The sequence below is a fragment of the Scyliorhinus torazame genome, chromosome 19 (genome assembly GCF_047496885.1).
Source record: "Scyliorhinus torazame isolate Kashiwa2021f chromosome 19, sScyTor2.1, whole genome shotgun sequence".
Lineage (NCBI taxonomy): Eukaryota > Metazoa > Chordata > Chondrichthyes > Carcharhiniformes > Scyliorhinidae > Scyliorhinus > Scyliorhinus torazame.
This window is the reverse complement of record NC_092725.1, coordinates 81,506,542-81,532,383: the sequence shown is the minus strand read 5'-3', so window position 1 is coordinate 81,532,383 and position 25,842 is coordinate 81,506,542. Positions and strand designations below refer to the sequence as shown.

At 45.2% G+C, this 25,842-nt stretch overlaps 1 protein-coding gene across 1 annotated transcript in view; it reads left to right on the top strand.

The window, feature by feature from the left end:
• Positions 1–25,842, top strand: part of dcp1b (decapping mRNA 1B) — a 260,055-nt gene that overhangs the window by 43,781 nt on the left and 190,432 nt on the right. The window contains exon 3 of the mRNA XM_072484612.1: positions 2,748–2,875. Coding sequence (XP_072340713.1) covers positions 2,748–2,875 — 128 coding nt within the window. The remainder of the gene's footprint in view (positions 1–2,747; positions 2,876–25,842) is intronic.

Here is a 25,842-nt window from a genome sequence, read left to right as displayed (position 1 = left end):
GCACTGCTCTTGGAGTAACTGGCCCAATGGGTTTGGGAACCCTGCATTTGCAATGCTGGGAAAATATATTGTATCTATGTAATATTGATTTTTATTAAACATCTGCCTGTGTCTGTCTGCACATGTTTAAACATGTATAGCAGTCAGGACTGAAATAACATTCAGTTTATTGCCAAGAACATCATTTTGAATGCAATGCTGTATGAAAACCAAACTCTTTCATTTACTTCCTTCAAAGAGAATGTTTCCTCATATTCAACTGCAAGTTTTGCAGGCTTTATATAATGTAAATTCAATCCATTTTATCTTTATACATTGTATGTATTTGCTGGAAGCCTTTCAATTTTTTTAACATTCAACTGTCTTGGCACCGCTCTGGAATTCCTTTCTCAGCCCTTCTGCTGCATTCACCTTTTTAAAAGCTTTCTCAGCCATGCTTTTGGTGACCTCTCTTAACACTTCGACTGTTACTTGATGTCTCCATTCTTGTGAATCACCTTGGGAATTTTCTTATGGTAGTCACTATATAAGTATTTATTTTCAAAGGAGTTTTGAGAAAGCATATAAGAGAAGTAATTGAAAATGGAATAAACATCCACTTAGCACATTACGAACTGTCTCCATTTGTCTATTACGGTGAACTAAATTTCATAGTTCAGGTGGATGAAAATAATGAAGCCCTCAAATTGGTGCCATTTGTTTATTTCTCATCAGTTATAGAATATATTTTTATTTTGAAATTTAAAATGCGAGCATCTTTTCTTGATGGCTCTGAGAGTTTATCCATTGGGTGACTGAGCTGTGACGGAAGGTTGAAAATTCAGTTGCAGATCTGTATTGGTCCTACCATGTAGGATGCAAAGTTCAGTTATTTTTCATGATGTACTTGATTATTGTGGTTTACGTTTTGTGAATACAATTTGTCAACTACACATTTGGCCACAGCATTGTCAATTCTACTGTCCAGTCACAAAAAAATAGGAGGCCATGGTAGGACTGGTACTGGAGGCCATGGTAGGACTGGTACAGGAGACCATGGTAGGACTGGTATTCTATCTTTGCCTGCTCATGGGACCACAATTTCTTCCTGACTCTTGCTCTCACTAATAGCAATATTCTTTACCAAAGCATCAACAATTTTCACGTTCATATCCACGCAGATCCTTCACCAACTCCATCAATGGATGCAAAGCCATTGCCTGCCGGCTGTCACAACAGAATATCCATCAGAAATGTCTGCTACTTAAGAGCTATTTGTGCTCATATCTAATGTGCCTGTTTCCATTGCTAATAGAATGAAGTTAGAATGCCAAAAGCAGTTGTCATTTGATTCTACATTCCTTTCCGCTTATGTTGAATGGATAATGTAGATTGTTTTTCAATATCCAACATGAATGATGCACTAGCACTTTAGCAGAAATCACTTTTCACAGCAAGCGTTTCTTGTAGTGTAGCTCCGTCGCATGTCATATCAACTTGCCTTGGTATATCATGTTTGGCACAAGGATATTGGCTCTGTCACACGTGGATTTAACATTTAATTTGAGTTTTGTCGTTGTCAATTTTTGAGGAGCCCTTTTGTATTTCATGGTTAGAGTAACAGCAGTATCGCTGATTTCTTTAAGTAGGTTGCAGGCAAAATAACAACGGCACATGAGGGGTTTGGGGTGGGGAGTGGGGGAGATGAACAGTTTGGCATTCCCATTCAGTATTTTTCCCTCTAACTGCTGAAAATTGTAAATTGTGCTTGGCTTCTATTGTACTTCATCTGAGCATTTTCCACTCAAAAGTAATGTTGTGGTTGAGCACAGCTTGTAAAAAAATAAATTCCACCAGTATTGTAGAGGTATTCAGTGTTCTAATAAGAGGAATTATATCAGTCATCCAATATTGCAACAATCTGTGGGATTGCCTTTCTGTGCACCAGGAGTTGATTGTAATGCAGTTTCTTAAACTGTTGATTCATGCAGCCGAAATAGGATCTTTTCAAAAATCTATAAGTGAATTTATCTGTCTTTACCAGCTGAATGAGATTGCATTTCCCAGGAGATTTATATGTTGTGATTGGCTTAAACCAAGTCAACAACATTGAGATCTAGAGATGAAGCAGAGTACCCGTCCTTAAAAGTGTTGAGACAAGATTACAAAGGCAGAAACTGCATTGAACAATTGAAAAAGCCGCGGGGTAATACTGTTAAGGTTTGAAGAGGGACTGTAGACGGATGGGGGAAGAAAGAGGCGTGAATACATTGGGGAGTGACATCCGAGTCCAAGTACGATTTGGTTACCATTTCCCTGAACCTTCTCCCTTTTTACTGCTGGCCGGGGGGGGGGGGGGCAGTACCTTCCATCTCCAGTGCCAATAAGGCAGTGTCCCAACTAATACTACTTGGCATAATGCCCGTTCTTATAAAAATTCCTACACGTTGATGAAGATGGAGCTTTTCAAAATCTATTTTAACAAAGGATTAATTCTCAGGAGAGAAGGATGTAAATTTATGCAGCCACGTAACTGCCTACCTGCTCTGTAATGTTTCAAAATAACATTGTTGCACTTTTGTTGGGGTGGTGGTTATGATTTTAAGTAACAAATGAAAATCTATGTCTTGCTTTCACTGTAGGTGTTTTTTCTTCCTACAGAGCAATTTGTAGATGCTTGCGTTAATGTAAAAATACATTTTCAGTATCAGGTGTCAATTTGTTTATTGTTTTTCAACACTTCTGCCTTGCCATTCTTTTGGCTCTAGATCTGCTTCTCCGAGGCATGGCTTCACCATCATGAACAGACTTAGTGTGGAGAACAGGACTGAACCAATTACTAAGGATTTGGATTTTCAGTTACAAGACCCTTTTCTACTCTATAGAAACGCACAATGTAAGTTTGGAAGTTTATATGTGACTGCTTGGCTGATAAAATTGTATTACATATAATTGATTACTTTGAAATTTCAGATATGGCTGGGTTTAACCGTTTCTTGCTCTTGAACTAACAAAGCTGACTTTAATTGAACAAAAATAGCTGTTATTTTCCCTGGACTATTAGTTAGGGCTATGACTTGGTAACCCCTGCCTTTGTATTGGACAGTCAGTAAGAATGCTTCATTTTGAATCATTACCTCTCGCATTTCCAATTTCATAACTTAGACAACGTTGCCAGTTTTTAGCCAGCATCCTGGTGTTTCATGATAATGTAATGCACCATGGAATAATGAACAAAAGTCCAATTCTATAAACCTAAAGCTTCATTAATAGGCACTGAGATAAAGTAAGTCCACCCTCTTGCCTATAAGAGGAGGCGTGGTTAGCACTGCACCCTCACCGCACCAGGGACGCGGGTTCAGTTCCAGCCTTGGGTGACTGTGGAACTTGCATGTTCTCCCCGTGTCTGCATAAATTTCCTCTGGGTGTTCTGGTTTCCTCCCACAATCCAAAGATGTGGAAGCTAGGTGGATTGGTCATGCTAAATTACCCCTTGTTGTCCAAAGATATGTAGGTTAGGTGGGGTCATGGGGTTAATGTGGGGGATTGGGCACAGCTAGGGTGCTCTTTCAGAGGGTCGGTGTTGACTTGATGGGCTGAATGGCCTCCTGCACCAAGAATTCTAGGAGCCTAAATAGCAGTGGGCCATCTTTATTTTTGGAGCTGTGGAAGGTAAGGAAATGGAAGGAAAACACATTCAGGACACTATAGTAGTGAGTTGAACATTCAAATGTCATAGTAATTATCCTGAGTTGGAATAGATGTTTTTTATAGGTTCAGTGGATTTGTGTAGGAATTTTTCCTTTCATTCTCTCCCCACCCCATCTTTCTCCACCCCTCCCCCCAAAAAAACTCCCTGCACATTTGTTTGGCAAAGTACAGGCAGCCACTTGAATAAAAGCAGTCTGCTCCTCTATGTAGTATTCAATACTAGAATTTATATCATACTGTTTATCTGTGCACCTTTTGTCTCTGGCGACAGACAAAAATCATTGTTGGTAAAAATATAGATCTGAACTAAAATAAATCTTGTCTGGATCTTTGGTAGTTTGCTTGAAATAACTGAACTGCAGTCAAGTAACCTTCCTGTTGTGCTCGTTCAGAGTTGCCAACAAGCACAGATTTTCTGTATTTTATAAAAAAATCACATTGAGGGAGGGTGGAAATGAAAATCCGGATTCTCTGCCAAATACTGATTTTTGTTATCTGGAATTTCTGTTTTCTGTTGGGAGAGGTTGGCACCTCTGCTTGTTCATCTAATGGCAGCCAATTCAGAGTGCTATTGGTAAAGGCTTGGTGAGAGGTTTCCTGCCTGCCCTCTGAACTGGGGAACAAGATGTGTAGCACAAAGAGACCGAAAAATAAGAAAAAGTAATTAATTACCTCCTTATTGGTATTGGTGGAAGAAGGGGACTGTAAGTCTACAGGACCTGAACAATACCTAAAACACCAAATTTACTGTGTTATTCTATCTGAAAGCTGTATATGACTATATTTTTCTGCAAAAGAATCAAATACAGTTGGATCAAATGAATGCATAAACAATTGCTGAGATATATTCTGCTTGAATCAAAGAAAATGTATAGATCACGAGTGATTTTACTAATTTGTAATACTTGTAACTGCTGATTTAATTATGCCTGTGTGTGGCAATCTAAATCAATTTTATACAAAATAGTATTTTGAAACCGTTGTTAATATATAGGAGATGAATAACATCAGGACTGACCAACATTCAATAATTGGAGTGCTTTAAAACTTGTATTGAAATGGCTGTATACACTCATGTAAATGTCAAATCTTTGCAATCTTTCTAAGACAAAGTCATTGTTGACTTTTACATGAAAGATATGCATGCTTGATTTGGGCCCAAAAAGACAGTCTCAGCGGAATAAAGTTTAAAATCAACAATGCTAAAGAATGAATTTGTATTAGTTCTCTAACATTTATTTATTTTATAATATTATAAACTATTTACATTTCATCCAACACCATACAAGTAAAATCATCATTGATGGTAGCATTGACTTTGGTAGCATCATTCCACAAGTCATCATTCTTGATACTGTGAAGCATATTCGATAGTCCACATTTTGAAAATTATTTTTGACAATATTAGAATCATGTTCCTTCCACTCATCTTGACCCATTGTTAATGTTCCTAGTGAGGTTGCTCGCATATTTCAACCCTTTGAATGTCTTTTCACCTTCCACCAACCAAATGTTCCACATTTTTTGGATACTGTCCTTGAGAGGGCTGAACAACAAGGATGTGAGAACCTCCATGAATAACTGCCGCGTTGATGTTGGTTAATTTCACATCGCTGAGTCCATTGCTGGCAAGTTGGGAGTTGAACATGTTCCAACGGAAACAAACCTCCTTTGCGTAATACTCCTGGTCTCAAATTCCACATTCCTTTGATCCACTTCTTGCAAATGCTTTCACCCAGCCAGCATTTCTTGTGAACATGGACGACAATGTCTTTGTGAAATTTTTCTTTGGAGAGAATTTGTCTCTTGGATATCACCATTGGATTTAATTTTGTCCCATCCACCATACAAGATGGAGTCACTGTGAACTGTGTCTTCTTATGGCCAGTCATCTTTTACAAGGACACTTTTTTTCACCAATCTTGATAACTGTCTTGTTGGATTGTTAGTTGGTGTTATCAAATTCCTTCCATGCATTTTGACCCATTGTCACAATGTTGTTAGTGAGGGTGTTCGCATATTTCCACCCTCGGCGAATGTCTTCTCACCTTTCATCATCCAAACTGTTCCACATCTTTTGGATACCGTCCTTCAGAGGGCTGAACAACAAGCGATGTAACACCTTCTTGAATAACATGACGTAACAGTGAAAATTTGATGATTTTATTATCAAATTCAGGTGGCAGATGTTGGTAAATTGTTTTATTATTGAGCACTAAATCATGCCTTTTCATGAATTGTGTGCATCCCTGATGTTCTACGTTTTAGTTACCGTTGTGTGAAGAGTCAAATGTCCTGTTCCTTTTCACCATTTATTTCACTTCCACAGCCTCTGCACATAACTCTAACAGCACACCACCTGCCACAAGGGCCACCTGAAGCCCCTTTACATATCAGTGTCAATCATTGGATACTTAACATAAATGAGACAACTAATTGCAATATCTCTTAACCCATTACTTAACAGTCTCCCCTTCCTTGGAGAAAATAATAATTAGGTGAAAACAAAATTTAAAGAAACTCAAAAACACACATGCAATTTCACCCCCTTTTTTTTCTCAAATTATTTGGAAGAAAAAAAAAGCACAAACAGGCGCACTTCATTTAAAAGTTAAATTTCTGTCAATATCTGAGATATATAAAAGGCCATATCCACCGCCTCTTCAAAGCTTAACGTCTCAGCAGCCAAAGTGCTTTCGACCACTTTCCTTATTTTCTTTGTTTCCCACACAAGAGGACAACATTTACCATTGTTCCCCAAGAGGAAAATTATAAAACCACCTGTGCTTGATTTGCATAGGACGCATCACTATAAACTATAAATTTCAAGTGCCTAAGGTCACCTAAAACTGGGAACCTCAAAACACACTCCTGCATTTTTAGTTTGGCCAAACGCTTTATTTGCTCTTATTATGTCTTCCACTTTGGGATCATTCATTTTTGTACTCAACTCTAAGACATCAAAACTCACGTCCGGTCTAGTCTGTCTACCTAACCAATTCAGTTGCCCAATTAAACTTTGCAGTTGCTCTTTTTCCATCTTCGAAACCTTGCATCTTTTTGTGAAGACCCGGCCACGACTAATTGCTATTGGGCTGATGCTTTCCAAATAAGATTGCTGATGTAAAGTTGCCCCTAACTTAGTCTGTCCGATTTCCAGTCCAATATATTTAAATGCACTGGAAGCCTGACTTCCAACCCTGAATTCTTTCCTCAAACCAGAGATTACAAAAGCTTCAAAATTATTTGACATGCATCATAAAGATGCCAGAAAGGTTCCCTTTATAGTGCCAGTAAAACATTACTGGATCTACTTTCAACTGGTAACAGCCTAACTTTAACAAAACTGACCTTACTGAAAAATACCAGACTCTAGATGCAACATTTAAACCAGATACACATTTGTTCAACTTCCAGAATACCCCTTCTGTGTTAGCTGCTTCTTTAGGAGGACGGAGAAAAATGTCCCTCTGGAGCTGATGCCCCTGCAAGAAGGCAGCTTTCATATCTATAGATTTGCATTCCCATGCCTTTGTGGCTAAAAGAAGATCTTTAAAATTAACCTTTCCTGCTGTAGGTGAATTTACCCTTAAATCCTGATTTTCTAAGCTTTCTTCAAATCCCCTTGCCACAAGCCTGGCCTTTGCCTTATAAGTTCCATCCGGAAGAACTTTTTCCGTGCAAACCCATCTGTGGGACAGAGCTCTTTGTCCCCTATCCGGCACTTCCGTGTATACCCCAAATTCACTCCAACTATGCAGTTCTTGCTGTTTAGCATCTTTGGTAACTTTCCATATAATTTATTGGAAGCCACCAAAATCTCACGTGCATGTCGGCTTCTACTCCTATTAGTATTCGTAGTCTTACTCATGTTCCGAGATCTTGATAAACTACGTCCCCTCTCCCGCCTGGTAACTTGTTCTATACTGCTACTGCTTGATCTTTCCTATCTGCTGTGGGATGTCCTTTCAAAATTCTCGACCTTTTCCTGCGGACCTGTTCACTAACAGATGTACTATCTGAACTGGCACTGCGTTTCTGTGACCTCCATTTTTGAACTTCGTGTTCCCAATCCATTGTCTTAACTCCCTCCCCTGAATGCTGTACATTCAACCAATGTTTATACTTTCCAGTGGCCTTCCCTGCTCTAATAACAGTTGCATCCTCCCATTGACTAGACCCTTCAGGCAAGTATGTCACCTTTGTACCAACTTTTGGTAGTTGCCCTTTTGGAAAAATGGCCTTTCCCAGATCTTAAGGTCCACAGCCACAATGTCGTTAAAATCCCTGGCCAAAGGTAGGGTTACTATCGGTCGTGCTGGTGTCCTTCTGTATTTCCTACAAACTTCACAGCAATCACTAACCTGTTCTATCAGTTTCTTATGGTCTTCATCCCTTACCCCTGCACCCTTTAATACATTTTTCAGCCTCCGAGGAGACGGATGTGCAAGTTGCTTATGCAGTTTTAATTCAACAAGCTTTTTATCAGCTAAAGTCCCATTTTCAACTGCCATTAACACATCCTTTTTTTTTTTTATAAATGTTTTATTGAAAATTTTTTCCCAAACAACAATTTTTCCCCTCTTACAAAGCAAACGCAACAATAACAATACAGAAATTTTAAACAATACACAAGTAACAAAACCCCTTTATCTTTGACCTAAACTAAACCCCCCCTCCCCCCCCCCCCCCCTCCCCCTGGGTTGCTGCTGCTGGTCATCTGTCTTCCCTCTAACGTTCCCCTAGGTAGTCGAGAAATGGCTGCCACCGCCTGGTGAACCCTTGAGCCGATCCTCTCAGGGCAAACTTTATCTGCTCCAGTTTAATGAACCCCGCCATATCATTTACCCAGGCCTCCAGTCCGGGGGGTTTCGCCTCCTTCCACATGAGTAGGATCCTGCGCCGGGCTACTAGGGACGCAAAGGCCACAACGTCGGCCTCTTTCGCCTCCTGCACTCCCGACTCTTCCGCAACTCCAAATAGAGCTAACCCCCAGCCTGGTTTGACCCGGGCCCTCACCACCCGCGAAATCACTCCCGTCACTCCCTTCCAATACCCTTCCAGTGCCGGGCATGCCCAAAACATATGTGCGTGGTTTGCCGGGCTCCCGCCACACCTCCCACATTTGTCCTCCACTCCAAAGAACCTGCTCAATCTTGCTCCCGTTATGTGTGCTCTATGTAGCACCTTAAATTGAATCAGGCTAAGCCTGGCGCACGAGGAAGAGGAATTTACCCTGCTTAGGGCATCAGCCCACATACCCTCCTCTATCTCCTCCCCTAGTTCTTCTTCCCACTTTCCTTTTAGTTCGCCCACCGACTCCTCCCCCTCTTCCCTCATCTCTCGGTAAATCTCTGACACCTTGCCCTCTCCGACCCACACCCCTGAAAGCACCCTGTCCTGTATCCCCTGTGTCGGGAGCAATGGAAATTCCCTCACCTGTTGTCTAGTAAATGCCCTCACCTGCATATATCTCAAGAAATTTCCCCGGGGCAACTTATACTTTTCCTCCAATGCTCCCAAGCTCGCAAAAGTCCCATCTATAAATAAATCTCCCACCCTCCTAATTCCCAACTGGAACCAGCTCTGAAATCCTCCATCCATTCTTCCTGGGGCGAACCTATGGTTGTTCCTGATTGGGGACCCCACCAGGGCTCCCCGCACCCCTCTCTGTCGCCTCCACTGTCCCCAGATATTCAATGTTGCCGCCACCACCGGGTTCGTGGTAAACTTTTTAGGTGAGATCGGTAGCGGCGCCGTCACCAGCGCCTCTAAACTCGTCCCTTTACAGGACTTTCTCTCCAGTCTTTCCCACGCCGCTCCCTCACCCTCCATCATCCATTTACGTATCATTGCCACATTGGCGGCCCAATAGTAATCGCCCAAGTTCGGTAGTGCCAATCCTCCTCTGTCCCTACTACGCTGAAGGAACCCCCTCCTTACTCTCGGAACTTTCCCTGCCCACACGAAGCTCGTGATGCTCCTGTCTATTTTATTAAAAAAGGTCTTAGTGATTAGTATAGGGAGACATTGAAATACAAATAAGAACCTCGGGAGGACCATCATCTTAATTGCTTGCACCCTGCCCGCCAGCGATAGAGGCTGCATGTCCCACCTCTTGAAGTCCTCCTCCATTTGTTCTACCAACCGTGTCAGATTAAGTCTGTGCAAGGTTCCCCAGCTCCTAGCGATCTGAATCCCCAGGTATCGGAAGTTTCTTTCCACTTTCCTTAGAGGCAAGCCTTCTATCTCTCTACTCTGGTCCCCTGGATGTATCACAAATAATTCACTCTTCCCCATGTTTAGCCTATACCCCGAGAAATCCCCGAACCCCCTCAAAATTCGCATAACCTCTATCATTCCCCCCGCTGGGTCCGACACGTATAACAATAGGTCATCCGCATATAACGAGACTCGGTGTTCTTCTCCCCCTCTAATCACCCCTCTCCATTTCCTGGAGTCTCTCAACGCCATGGCCAGAGGTTCAATTGCCAACGCGAACAACAATGGAGACAGCGGGCATCCCTGTCTTGTTCCCCTATATAGTCGGAAATACTCCGATCTATGTCGACCTGTAACTACGCTTGCCGTTGGAGCCCCATAAAGAAGTCTAACCCAGCTAATAAACCCGTTCCCAAACCCAAACCTCCTTAACACTTCCCATAAATACTCCCACTCCACCCTATCAAATGCCTTCTCTGCGTCCATTGCCGCCACTATCTCTGCCTCCCCCTCCACTGGGGGCATCATTATCACCCCTAATAGTCGTCGCACGTTAACATTCAGTTGTCTCCCTTTTACGAACCCTGTCTGGTCTTCGTGCACCACCCCCGGGACACAGTCCTCTATCCTCGATGCCAGTACCTTTGCCAACAATTTGGCGTCCACGTTCAACAATGAAATGGGTCTATAGGACCCGCACTGCAACGGATCTTTATCCCTCTTCAAAATTAACGATATCGTCGCCTCCGACATCGTCGGGGGTAGAGTCCCCCCTTTCCTGGCCTCATTGAACGTCCTCACCATCATTAACACATCCTTAACCACTACTTGAAATATTATTTTTCAGTAATGGACTACAATAGTGTCCCGACTGTGTAAATTGTAAGTCCACTGTCTTTCCAAAAACTGTTGCCTTATCCTGTTCCATATCCAGTTTCATGTGTGCTTTCTTCATCGACAGTCTGCTCAGAAGCAAAGGTATCTCACTTGATACAACATCCGTGCTAATGAAATGATTCACTCCGGCAATATTGCAAGGGATCACCACTCTTTTCAGCGACTTCAGAGTATTATCATCCCCAAACCTGAAACTTGTGGAACTTTCAAATTCCTTAACCTTGTTACGACTTTCAGCATTCAAGGAGTCCAGGTAACATTTTAACCAGTCAATTCCACACACAGTAAATGTGCAGCCACTGTCCAATACAGCACAATTGAAGGATTCTGCAACCAACACCCCCATTACTGACGTAAAACTGCTTGTTAATAGGACAATGTCTTCTCTCTGAACACTATCTTTTTCCTCTTCTGACTCTTCCGTGTCATGTGTCGCTTTAAACACTCTATCATAATGTTTTGGACAGTTGAAGACAAAATGGTATTGAGAGTTACATCGATTTATCATGCCCCGTGCATTTCTGGGGTTCATCTTCCTATGAAGTTCTAACTGGGTTTCTGTCTTCATAATTTCCTTGTCTCGATCTCCTTCTATAGTCTTGGGCCCTGTTCGTAGCCGTACAATTTCGCCATCTTGTTAGTAGTGTATCTTCCATATTCTGCTTAAATGGAAGATTGACTGTGACCTCAACACAGGCGGGCTGCAGAAAGCTGTCTTCATTTTCAAACAGCAGATTCCAGGGAGGTCAGTGCCTGGATGGACTTGGCCGTTGGTCAATGGACTGACTTGGATTGCTGGGCCTTGTCAATGGCTCCTGCTGATTGGTCGGATCTTTCTCTGGAATGTTCCTTCCTCTCTGAGACTGTTTCCAGTTGAACTCTGAACCCTCCCCTCCACATCTCCGCTGAACCTATCCCCCCTCGCCTTGAACTTGTGTCCCCTTGTAAATGTCATTTCCACCCTGGGAAAAACCTCCAACTGTTCACCCTAACTATACCCCTCATAACTTAATAAACTTCTATCAGGTCGCCCCTCAGGCCATCGTCTTTCTAGGGAGAACAATCCCAGTTTATTCAGTCTCTCCTCATAGCTAATACCCTCATACCAGGCAACATTCTGGTAAACCTTTTCTGTACTCTCTCCAAAGCCCCCATGTCCTTCTGGTAGTGTGACCAGAATTGGACGCAGTATTCGAAATGTGGCCTAACCAACGTTCTATAGAACTGTAACATGATTTGCGAACTTTTATAGTCGATGCCCCATCCTATGAAGGCAAGCATGTCATGTGCTTTCTTTACCACCATTTCCATCTGTGCTGCCACTTTGAAGGATCTGTGGACCTGCACACCCAGATCTCTGTGTGTCTATGCTCCTGATGGTTCTGCCATTTATTTTATAGCTCCCACCTGAATTGGATCTACCAAAATGCATCACCTCGCATTTGTCCAGGTTAAATTCCATCTGCCATTTCTCTGCCCAATTTTGCAGCCTATTTGTATCCTGCTGTATTTTCTGACAACCTTCATCACTGTCTACAGCTCCTGCAATCTTAATATCATCCACAAACTTGCTAATCAGACCAGCTATGTTTTCATCCAAGTCGTTTTATATATATATTGCAAACAGCAGAGGTCCCAGTACTGATCCCTGCAGAACACCACAAGTTACAGACCTCCATTCAGAAAAACGCCCTTCCACTGCTACCCTCTGTCTTCTATGGCCAAGGCAGTTCTGAACCCATCTAGCTAGTTCACCCCTGACCCCGTGTGATTTAATCTTTTGCACCAGTCTGCCATGAGGGACCTTGTCAAATGCTTTACTAAAGTCCATGTAGACGACATCCACAGAACTTCCCTCGTCAATCATTTTTGTCACCTCCTCAAAAAACTCAATTAAATTAGTGAGACATGATCTCCCCCGTAGAAAACCATGCTGCCTGTCGCTAATAAGATCATTCACTTCCAAATGTGCATAGATCCTATCTCTGAGAATCTTTTCCAGAAAGTTCACTATCACTGACGTTAAGCTCAGTGGTCTATAATTACCTGGGTTATGCTTGCTACCCTTCTTAAATAACAGGACAACATTGGCTATCCCCCAGTCATCTGGGTCCTCACCTGTGGCCAACGAAGAAACAAAGATTTCTGTTAGAAGCCCAGTGTTAGAAGCCTTAGCTCCCACAGTAATCTGGGATAGATGTCATCTGGCCCTTGGGGTTTGTCTACCGTAATACTTTTTAACACAGCTAAGACTTCCTCCCTTGTAATAACAACTTGTTCTAAAGTGTTTACATATCCCTCTGAGACACCACAAATCAATCCCTCTTCTTTGTGAATACCGATGCAAAGTACTCATTAATGATCTTGCATACGTCCTTGGTTCTACCCATAATTTCCCTTCTTTGTCCTTGAGTAGACCAACTCTCGCTACCCTCTTGTTCCTAATATACGTATAAAATGCCTTGGGATTCTTCTTAATCCTGTCTACGAAGGATATTTTGTGAACCTTTCTGCCCTCCTAACTCCCTTTTTGAGCTCTTTTCTATTTTCCCTATATTCTTCAAGTGTTTCATTTGTTTTTAGTTGCCTAGACCTCATGTATGTATCCTTTTCCTTTTTTGTCTCGACTCTCAATTTCCCTGGTGATCCACGGTTCCTGAGTCCTGCCTTTCCTTTTAATCGGAAATGCCTGTCCTGCACTCGCATCAACTGTTCCTTAAAAGAAAGTCACCGAAGGAGTGAGAGTAGTCTTGGTTAGTGTGTATGCCCCTAATTGGGACGATGTGGATTTTATCAGGAGGTTGCAAGGGAAGATCCCTGACTTGGATTCGCGCAAACTGATCATGGGTGGGGACTTGAACACAGTCCTGGACCCGAGCCTGGATCGGTTGTGTTCAAAAACGGGCAGGTTGCCAGCGATGGCAAAGGAACTGAGAGGGTTAATGGGGCAAACGGGGGGAGCTGATCCGTGGAGATTTAGCAGCCCGTCGGCGAGGGAGTTTTCGTACTGCTCCTACATACACGAGGTGTATTCCCAAATTGATTTCTTTGTCATGAGTAGGGACTTGCTGGCCGGGATAGTGGGGGCAGAATATTCAGCAGTTGCCATATCGGACCATGCTCCGCACTGGGTAGATCTACATATTTGTAAGAATAGCTTTCAGCGCCCACCGGGGAGGCTGGAAGTTAGATTGCTAGCGGACGAGGCGGTGTGTGAGAGAAACAGGAGATGCATGCAGAATTACCTGCAAGTAAATGATACCGGAGAACTCTCAGCTTCGCTGCTCTGGGAGGCGCTGAAGGCAGTGGTGAGAGGGGAGCTGATATCAATCCGGGCTCATAAGGACAGGACAGATAGGGCAGAAACAGACCGACTAGTTGAGGAAATTTTACGGACGGACAGGAGCTACGCGGGGTCCCCGAGGCCAGAGTTACTCAAAAAACGACAGGCTGCAGGCCGAGTTCGGGGTGCTGACGACAGGCAAGGCCATAGAGCAGCTTAGAAAGGTGAAAGACGTGATATATGAGCATGGAGAGAAGGCCAGCAGAATGCTCGCTCAACAACTAAGGAAGAGAGAAGCGGCTAGGGAGATAGGAAGGATAGCGGATGGGGAGGGAAATCTGGTGGGGGACCCGACAGGGCTGAACAAGGTGTTTAGGAAGATAGAGGGAAGATAGATGACCAGCAGCAGCAACCCGGGGGGGGGGGGGGACTGGAGGGGATGAGGCGATCCCTGGACGGACTGACCTTCCCAAGAGTGGGGAGGGGGATGGTAGACTGACTGGGGGCCCTGGTCAGGATCGAAGAGGTATTGGGGGGCCTGAAGGTCATGCAGTCGGGTAAAGCCCTGGGGCCGAATGGGTATCCGGTGGAGTTTTACAAAAAGTTTGCCGAGATAGTGGGGCCAGTGCTGGTCAGGGTTTTTAACGAGGCAAGAGACAGAGGGGTTCTACCCCCGACGATGTCGCAGGCTACTATTTCGCTTATTCTGAAACGGGATAAAGACCCGCAGGCTTGTAGATCTTACAGCCCAATCTCTTTGATCAACGTAGACGCTAAATTACTGGTCAAGATCTTGGCGACTAGAATTGAGGACTGTGTACCGGATGTAATTGCGGAGGACCAAACCGGGTTCGTAAAGGGTAGGCAACTGGTGGCCAATCTAAGAAGGCTGCTTAATGTGATTACGATGCCCCCGGAGAGCAGGAAGGCAGAGATAGTGGTAGCTATGGATGCGGAAAAGGCTTTTGACCGGATCGAGTGGGACTATCTGTGGGAGGTGCTGAGGCGGTTTGGATTCGGGGAGGAGTTCATTGACTGTGTTAGGCTGTTATATCAGGCCCCAGAGGCTAGTGTAAGGATGAACAGGACGACATCAGATTATTTCAGACTGCACCGCGGGACAAGACAGGGTTGCCCTCTCTCCCCACTGCTGTTCACGCTGGCCATAGAGCCCCTGGCAATTGCTCTGAGAGTTTCAAGGGACTGGAAAGGAGTGGAACATAAAGTCTCGTTATACGCGGGTGACCTGCTGTTATACATATTGGACCCAATGGCGGGCATGGGCGGTATCATGGAAACCCTGAGGGAATTTAGACGGTTTTCAGGATAGAAACTGAACATGGCTAAGAGCAAGTTGTTTGTAATTCAGGCAGGGGAGTAGACTGAAGGGGTTGCCGTTCAGGCTGGTAGGAGAAAGCTTCAGATAATTGGGGATACAGGTGGCACGAGACTGGGGAAAGTTGCATAAGCTCAACCTGTCCCGACTGGTGGAACGAGTGAGGGAGGAGGTTCGGAGTTGGGATGCGCTCCCGCTGTCACTAGCGGGGAGGGTGCAGACTGTTAAGATGACGATTCTCCCTAGATTCTTGTTCATATTTCAGTGTCTACCCGTTTTCATCCCGAGGTCCTTCTTTAAGAGGCTGAATAAAATTATCCTGGGATTTGTCTGGGCGGGGAAGTCCCCCCGGGTGAGGAAGGTGATGCTCGAAAGGAACAGAGAAGAAAGGGGGCTGGCGTTGCCGAACTTCTGCAACTACTACTGGACGGCGATGATAAGGAAATAGATGGTGGGTACGGGGTCGGTTTGGGAGCGGATGGAGGCTGCTTCGTGCAGGGGCACCAGTTTGGCAGCCCTGGTTACGGCACCTCTGCTGCTCCCACCGGCGCGGTACTCCACCAGCCCTCTTGTGGTAGCAGCTCTTCAGATCTGGGGCCAGTGGAGGAGGCATATAGGGGAAGTGAGAGCATAGGTGTGGACCCCAATCTGCGGCAATCACCGATTTGCCCCGGGGAACATGGACGGTGGGTATTGACTGTGGCGGAGGGCGGGGATTGCGAGGGTGGGTGATCTGTTCTTGGAAGGGAGCTTCCCGAGTATGAGGGCATTGGAGGAGAAGTTTGGGCTGGCGGGAGGGAATGACTTTAGATACTTACAGGTGCGGGATTTTGTGCGCAGGCTGGTGCCGTCCTTCCCACGCCTCCTGCAAAAGGGGAGGCAGGACAGGGTAGTATCGAGGGGAGAAGTAGGTGAGGGTAGAGTCTCAGATATTTAGAAAGAATTAATGGGAGCAGAGGATACACAGACTGAGGACCTGTAGCTTAAGTGGGAAGAGGAGCTCGGGGGAAGAGATGGAGGACGGTATTTGGGCAGAAGCTCTGAGCAGAGTAAACACAACCGCAACATGCGCCAGGCTCAGTCTGATCCAGTTTAAGGTCGTACACAGGCCCACATGACGGTGGGCCGGATGAGTAAATTCTTCGGGCTGGAGGACAAGTGTGCCAGATGCGCCGGTGGGCCGGCTAATCACGTGCACATGTTCTGGTCGTGCCCTAAACTCAGGGGGTACTGGCAGGGATTCGCGGACATCATGAGATTTGTTAGTGCTCTTTGGGGGGGGTTTAAACTAATGCAGCAGGGGCATGGGAACCTGGATTGTAGTTTTAGGGTAAGGGAGAATGAGAGTATAGAGGTCAGGAGCACAGATTTGACGTCGCAGGAGGGGGCCAGTGTTCAGGTAGGTGGTTTGAAGTGTGTCTACTTCAATGCCAGGAGTATACGAAACAAGGTAGGGGAACTGGCAGCATGGGTTGGTACCTGGGACTTCGATGTTGTGGCCATTTCGGAGACATGGATAGAGCAGGGACAGGAATGGATGTTGCAGGTTCCGGGGTTTAGGTGTTTTAGTAAGCTCCGAGAAGGAGGAAAAAGAGGGGGAGGTGTGGCGCTGCTAGTCAAGAGCAGTATTACGGTGGTGGAGAGGATGCTAGATGGGGACTCTTCTTCCGAGGTAGTATGGGCTGAAGTTAGAAACAGGAAAGGAGAGGTCACCCTGTTGGGAGTTTTTTATAGGCCTCCTAATAGTTCTAGGGATGTAGAGGAAAGGATGGCAAAGATGATTCTGGATATGAGCGAAAGTAACAGGGTAGTTATTATGGGAGACTTTAACTTTCCAAATATTGACTGGAAAATATATAGTTCGAGTACAATGGATGGGTCGTTTTTTGCACAGTGTGTGCAGGAGGGTTTCCTGAAACAATATGTTGATAGGCCAACAAGAGGCGAGGCCACGTTGGATTTGGTTTTGGGTAATGAACCAGGCCAGGTGTTGGATTTGGAGGTAGGAGAGCACTTTGGGGACAGTGACCACAATTCGGTGACGTTTACGTTAATGATGGAAAGGAATAAGTATACACCGCAGGGCAAGAGTTATAGCTGGGGGAAGGGCAATTATGATGCCATTAGACGTGACTTGGGGGGGATAAGGTGGAGAAGTAGGCTGCAAGTGTTGGGCACACTGGATAAGTGGGGCTTGTTCAAGGATCAGCTACTGCGTGTTCTTGATAAGTATGTACCGGTCAGGCAGGGAGGAAGGCATCAAGCGAGGGAACCGTGGTTTACCAGGGAAGTGGAATCTCTTGTTAAGAGGAAGAAGAAGGCCTATGTGAAGATGAAGTGTGAAGTTTCGGTTGGGGCGATGGATAGTTACAAGGTAGCGAGGAAGGATCTAAAGAGAGAGCTAAGACGAGCAAGGAGGGGACATGAGAAGTATTTGGCAGGAAGGATCAAGGAAAACCCAAAAGCTTTCTATAGGTATGTCAGGAATAAGCGAATGACTAGGGAAAGAGTAGGACCAGTCAAGGACAGGGATGGGAAATTGTGTGTGGAGTCTGAAGAGATAGGCGAGATACTAAATGAATATTTTTCTTCAGTATTCACTCAGGAAAAAGATAATGTTGTGGAGGAGAATGCTGAGCCCCAGGCTAATAGAATAGATGGCATTGAGGTACGTAGGGAAGAGGTGTTGGCAATACTGGACAGGCTGAAAATAGATAAGTCCCCGGGACCTGATGGGATTTATCCTAGGATTCTCTGGGAGGCCAGGGAAGAGATTGCTGGACCTTTGGCTTTGATTTTTATGTCATCATTGGCTACAGGAATAGTGCCAGAGGACTGGAGGACAGCAAATGTGGTCCCTTTGTTCAAAAAGGGGAGCAGAGACAACCCCGGCAACTATAGACCGGTGAGCCTCACGTCTGTAGTGGGTAAAGTCTTGGAGGGGATTATAAGAAACAAGATTTATAATCCTCTAGATAGGAATAATATGATCAGGGATAGTCAGCATGGCTTTGTGAAGGGTAGGTCATGCCTCACAAACCTTATTGAGTTCTTTGAGAAGGTGACTAAACAGGTAGATGAGGGTAGAGCAGTTGATGTGGTTCATATGGATTTCAGCAAAGCGTTTGATAAGGTTCCCCACGGTAGGCTATTGCAGAAAATACGGAGGCTGGGGATTGAGGGTGATTTAGAGATGTGGATCAGAAATTGGCTAGCTGAAAGAAGACAGAGGGTGGTGGTTGATGGGAAATGTTCAGAATGGAGTTCAGTCACAAGTGGAGTACCACAAGGATCTGTTCTGGGGCCGTTGCTGTTTGTCATTTTTATCAATGACCTAGAGGAAGGCGCAGAAGGGTGGGTGAGTAAATTTGCAGACGATACTAAAGTCGGTGGTGTTGTCGATAGTGTGGAAGGATGTAGCAGGTTACAGAGGGATATAGATAAGCTGCAGAGCTGGGCTGAGAGGTGGCAAATGGAGTTTAATGTAGAGAAGTGTGAGGTGATTCACTTTGGAAGGAATAACAGGAATGCGGAATATTTGGCTAATGGTAAAGTTCTTGAAAGTGTGGATGAGCAGAGGGATCTAGGTGTCCATGTACATAGATCCCTGAAAGTTGCCACCCAGGTTGATAGGGCTGTGAAGAAGGCCTATGGAGTGTTGGCCTTTATTGGTAGAGGGATTGAGTTCCGGAGTCAGGAGGTCATGTTGCAGCTGTACAGAACTCTGGTTCGGCCGCATTTGGAGTACTGCGTACAGTTCTGGTCACCGTATTATAGGAAGGACGTGGAGGCTTTGGAGCGGGTGCAGAGGAGATTTACCAGGATGTTGCCTGGTATGGAGGGAAAATCTTATGAGGAAAGGCTGATGGACTTGAGGTTGTTTTCGTTGGAGAGAAGAAGGTTGAGAGGAGACTTAATAGAGGCATACAAAATGATCAGGGGGTTGGATAGGATGGACAGTGAGAGCCTTCTCCCGCGGATGGAAATGGCTGGCACGAGGGGACATAACTTTAAACTGAGGGGTAATAGATATAGGTCAGAGGTAGGTTCTTTACGCAAAGAGTAGTGAGGCCGTGGAATGCCCTACCTGCTACAGTAGTGAACTCGCCAACATTGAGGGCATTTAAAAGTGTATTGGATAAAATATGGATGATAATGGCATAGTGTAGGTTAGATGGCTTTTGTTTCGGTGCAACATCGTGGGCCGAAGGGCCTGTACTGCGCTGTATTGTTCTATGTTCTCTGTCCTGGGTTTTGAAAACTGGGGTGGTAATGAGTCCTGAGGTGGCAATCTTTGGGGTGTCAAGGACCCGGGAGTCCAGGAGGAGAAGGAGGCCGACGTCTTGCCCTTTGCTTCCCTGGTAGCCCGGCAATGAATACTTTTGGCATGGAGGGACTCGAGGCCCCCGAAGACCGAAGTATGGCTATCGGACATGGCGAGCTTTCTCGGTCTAGAGAAAATTAAGTTTGCCTTGAGAGGTTCACTCTCGGGGTTCGCCCGGAGGTGGCAGCCATTCATTGACTTCTTCGCGGAGAATTAACCGTCACTGGGAGGGGTGGGCTAGGGTAGAGTAGAGTGGGGGGTGGTTTAGGCAGGTCCTTGCGAGAATGGAATTGTGGTTTGTACTATGCGTTATTTGCTTTTTTTTTTTGTACAGTACTATACAATGTCATTGCTTTATATGTGAAAGATACCTCAATAAAATTGTTTATTTAAAAAAAAAGAAAATCACATGCCAGATGTGGATTTACCCTCAAACATCTCTCCCAAACAACAGCCTCTCAATCCTGCCTAATCTGTTCCCCCAATTTAGCACTTAACCCTTGGACAACACTCGTCCTTTTCCATGAGTATCCGAAAGCTTAAGGAATTGTGGTCACTGTTCACCACATGTTCCCCCACTGCAACTTTGGTGACCTATCCGGGCTCGTTCCTAGTACTAGGTCCAATGTAGCCCCCTCTCTAGTCAGTCTATCCACATTCAGTCAGTCCTCCCAGACAATAGAATTCCCTCTGGAAAGTCACTTTAACTTCTATTAACCTGAGCCCTCACGAAAAGTATCAGCCTCAGGCCTCACTCGTATATACACAATTCTAAATTCATAATTCTTAAATAATGTGTACCATATATACTTCCGTAAAAGTCGATCCCATGATTTCTAGCCTATCTAACAGAATTTTTTAATATATCAAGGAAGAATTGACCCCTGGTTTTTAGGGATCAAACTGCATTGTGATTATTAACTACTTACCAATAATTCCTCAGATTCATGAATTTAGAAGGTGCACAAGGGAAATTTCTTTGCCCATTCTAGTGGCAACGTACCATCCAATCCACAAGACTAATGCGTACCATTTTCTCTGTCGTGTTCTGACAACCTAGGCTAGTGTGCAGTCGATTCAACCTCACAGAATTGTGTATATATGAGCAAATAGGTTTTGCTGTATTGGAACTTTACAAGCAATGTAACAACTGGGCATTAGGTGATGTAATCAAGAAAGATGATGCTCTTGAGATTTCCAAAGGCTGATGTCAATTTTTGTTTAAAAGAACCCCACCCGCCCCATAAGTGAGAAAGCTAAGTATACTACCAGAAAGCAGGTAAGGCTCCAATGACCTGAGTGGTGACCTCGACTTAGAGCTCCCTACCATCCTGCTTTCTCAACAAAAGCTCACTCCTGATTACTACCCAATTCCTCAAGCAAGCAGGGAAATCACTTTGGACTTCTTTACTGGTATTGAGTTTCCAGTGAAGCACTTAATTCACTGCTGCAGATCAACCCAAAATGTTTCAGAAAAGAGTTCCCCAATTTTAGGCTGGAATAATAATCGTCCATTGTCACAAGTCGGCTTCAATGAAGTTACTGTGGAAAAACCCCTAGTGTTCAATGTTCAGAAATCTCCGGTTTCTGTCAGCAATTCTGTCCAGAGAGATTTCCTAACCACACCAAGTATATATCCAGGAAATCAAACTATTGAAGGGTTGAAATAGCCCAATCCAGAGATGCAAGAAGTAGAAGTGCAGCTCCCAACATTAAGAATGGACAATTAGTGATAGAAACTACATTTTTGTTAATCGAACCATCTGTTTCTTGGAACAACTTATGTTCATTTGAAAACTGAGTTTTTAGGTGAAAAGGATGATTGAAGTTTTTGCGTCAAATCTTTGGAAGTAGGTGATGGCCTCTGGGTTCCCTTGATGGTTTCACAAGTTTTTTATTAATGAACAGGCAAACTATATAGAGCAATAGGTTTCCAGGTTTGAACATAACACAAGAAATAGACCATATTGCCTATTGAGCCTGTTCTGCCATTCGATATGATCTTGGGCTTCAACTCCACCCTGCCTGATCCCCATATCCTTTGATTCCCTAAGACACCAAAAATCTGTCTATCCCAGCCTTAAATGTGTTCAGTGATAGAGTATCTATAACCCTATGGGATAGTGCATTCCAAAGATTCACAATCCTTTGAGTGAAGTAATTTATAATAATCTCTATTATTGTCACAAGTCGGCTTACATTAACACTGCAATGAAGTTACTGTGAAAATCCCCTGTGAAAAAGCCACACTGCCTGTTCTCCGGGAGAATTCAGAATGTCAAATTAACCTAACAAGCACGACTTTCGAGATTTGTGGGAGGAAACCGGAGCACCCGGAGAAAACCCATGCACACACTGGGAGAACGTGCAGACTTCGCACAGACAGTGACCCAAGCGGGACCTCAGTCCTAAATGATCAGCCCCTTATCCTGAGACTGTGCCCCCCACATTTTTGATTCCCTGACTAGTGGAAACAATCTCTCAGCGTCTATCCGATCAAGCCCCTAATGAATCATGTCAGTTTCAATGAGATCGTCTCTAATTCTTCTGAACTCCAGAGAAAATAGACCTAATTTGCTCAGCCTCATAAGACAAGCTCCTCATTTTAGTGAACCTTTGCTGCACTGCCTCCAAGGCAAGTATATCCTTTCTCAAATATGGAAACAAAAGCTACTCCAGATGGGGGTCTCACGAAAACCCTGTATAACTGCAGCAAAACTTCTTTATTCCTCTACTCCAATCCTCTTGCAATAAAAGCTGACATGCCATTGCCTTCCTTATTGTTTACTGTACCTGTTTGTTTACTTTTTGCATTCCTTTTATGAGCTTTTACGAGGCAGTGGTGTACTAGTATTGAAATGAAATGAATGAATGAAGTTACTGTGAAAAGTCCCGAGTCGCCACATTCCGGCGCCTGTTCGGGGAGGCTGTTACGGGAATTTAACCGAGCTGCTGGCCTGCCTTGGTCTGCTTTCAAAGCCAGCGATTTAGCCCTGTGCTAAACAGCCCCTATTGTAACCAGGCTAGAGATTTAGAGACCCAGAGTAATGCAGATGGTGAAATTTGAATTCAATTAAAAAAATCTGCATTTGAAAGTCTATTGATTACCATGAAACATGGCCAATTGTAAAAACCCAGCTGGTTCACTAATGTCCTTAAGGGAAGGAAATCTCTCATCTGATCTGGCCTTCATATGATGCTAGATCCACAGCAATGTTGTTGACTTGTGAATGGCCTAATCAGTTCAAGGACAATTGGGGATGGGGAATAAATGTTGGCCCAGACAAAATCTCCCAAATTCCATGAATGAACAAAAAAAAAGTCTCTTTGAACATCAGCACTTAGAAGTTTCTCATCTTTTTAAGAAATGTATATATGTTCATCTTCTGTTCTTTCAACCAAAGTGAATAGTTCACATTTTTTTATTTTAACAAACAATTTTATTGAGGTATTATTTGGCATTGTAAACAGTTACAGATAACAGAAATGTGCAAACATCAATATAAAACCAATACTTCAATCAAACCATACTGCACATGCCCGCTCCTCTCCCCTAGACACTACCCGCCTATTTATCCCTCCTCCTCTACTCTAATCTCCCCCCCCCCCCACCCCGCCGACGTTCACTCTCCTGCGAAGAAGTCGATGAATGGTTGCCACCTTCTGGCGAACCCCAGTCCAGATCCCCTCAAGGCAAACTAAATTTTTTCCATACCCAGAAAACTTGACATGTCCGAAAGCCATAGTGCGTTTAAAAAAAAAAAAAAATCTTTATTAAAGTTTGTGAACATAATTTTTCACCCTTACAGACAAACACCCCCCCCCTCCTCGTAACAAAAATAGAAAGAAAACGCACATAGCAAGATATAAACATGGTAAAACGATATGTTACAGAGCTTTGTACACTGGATTCCTCCCGTACATGCCAGTCGTCCAGATCCTTAATGTGTTCTCTTGCTCAAATACTCCCTAGGCAGACCCCCCTCCCCCTCCCCCTCAAGGCAAACTTTATCCTCTCCAGCTTAATGAACCCAGCCATGTCGTTTATCCAGGCCTCCACGCTGGGGGGGGCTTCGCCTCCTTCCACATTAGCAAGATCCTTCGCCGGGCTACTAGGGACGCAAAGGCCAGAATGCCGGCCTCTTTCGCCTCCTGCACTCCCGGCTTGTCCACTACTCCAAATATTGCTCGCCCCCAGCTTGGCTTGACCCGGACTTTCACCACCTTAGATATTGTTTCCACCACTCCCCTCCAGAACCCCTCCAGTGCCGGGCATGACCAAAACATATGGACATGGTTCACCGGACTTCCTGAGCACCTCCCACATCTGTCCTACCCCAAAGAACCTACTCAACCTCGCCCCCGTCAAGTGCGCTCTGTGAACCACCTTAAATTGTAACAGGCTGAGCCAGGCACACGAGGAGGAATTAACCCTACCTAGGGCATCGGCCCTTAGCACCTTCTCAATCTCCTCCCCCAGCTCCTCCTCCCATTTACCCTTCAGCTCCTCTACCAACGCCTCCCCCTCTTCTTTCATCTCCTGGTATATTGCCGACGCCTTGTCCTCTCCCACCCATACGCCCGAGATCACCCTGTCTTGAATTTCCTGTGCCGGGAGCAACGGGAATTCCCTCACCTGCCGCCTCACAAATGCCCTCACCTGCATGTATCTGAAAGCATTTCCCGGGGGTATCCCAAACTTCTCCTCTAGTGCCCCTAGGCTCGCAAATGTCCCATCAATGAACAGGTCCCCCATTCTTCTAATCCCCGCCCGATGCCAGCTCTGAAACCCCCCGTCCATCCTCCCCGGGACAAACCGGTGGTTAGCCCTGATCGGGGACCACACCGAAGCTCCCATTGCACCCCTGTGCCGTCTCCACTGGCCCCAGATCTTTAGCGTTGCCGCCACCACCGGACTCGTGGGGTACCTTGATGGCGAGAGCGGCAGCGGTGCCGTCACCAGCGCCCCCAGGCTCGTTCCTTTGCAGGACGCCATCTCCAACCTCTTCCATGCCGCCCCCTCTCCCTCCATCACCCATTTATGGATCATCTCCACATTTGCTGCCCGGTAGTAGCTCCCTAGATTCGGCAGCGCCAACCCTCCACGGTCCCTACTGCACTCCAAAAACCCTCTCTTTACCCTCGGGGTCTTATTCGCCCACACAAACCCCATAATGCTCCTGTCTACCCTCTTAAAAAAGGCCTTGGTGATCACGATGGGAAGGCACTGAAACACAAAGAGAAACCTCGGAAGGACCACCATTTTAACCGACTGCACTCTACCCGCTAGCGAGAGCGGTAACATGTCCCATCTTTTGAAGTCCTCCTCCATCTGCTCCACCAGTCTCGTCAGATTCAGTTTATGTAGGACCCACCAACTCCTGGCTATCTGGATCCCCAGGTACCGAAAGCTCCCCTCCGCCCTTCTCAGCGTTAGATCGCCTATCCCCCTTTCTTGGTCCCCTGCCTGTACTACAAGAAGCTCACTCTTCCCTACATTAAGCTTATAGCCCGAAAAATCCCCAAACTCCCTTAGCGTCTGCATGACCTCCACCATCCCCTCCACTGGATCCGCCACATATAGCAACAGGTCTTCCGCATAAAGCGACATTCGATGCTCCTCTCCCCCTCTGACCACCCCCCTCCATTTCCTAGATTCCCTCAATGATATGGCCAAGGGTTCAATCGCCAATGCAAACAACAGGGGGGACAGGGGGCACCCCTGCCTCGTCCCACAGTACAGTCGAAAATACTCCGACCTCAGCCGATTCGTAACCACACTCGCCACCGGGGCTCTTTAAAGGAGCTTAACCCAGCTAATAAACCCTCCCCCGAACCCAAACCTACGCAGCACTTCCCAGAGGTACTCCCACTCTACTCGGTCAAAGGCCTTCTCGGCGTCCGTAGCTGCCACTATCTCCGCCTCTCCCTGCACCGATGGCATTATTATCACCTTTAGGAGCCGCCGCACATTGGTGTTTAGTTGCCTGCCCTTTACAAACCCTGTCTGGTCCTCGTGAATCACCCCCGGGACACAGTCCTCGATCCTCGTAGCCAGCACTTTTGCCAGCAACTTAGCATCCACGTTGA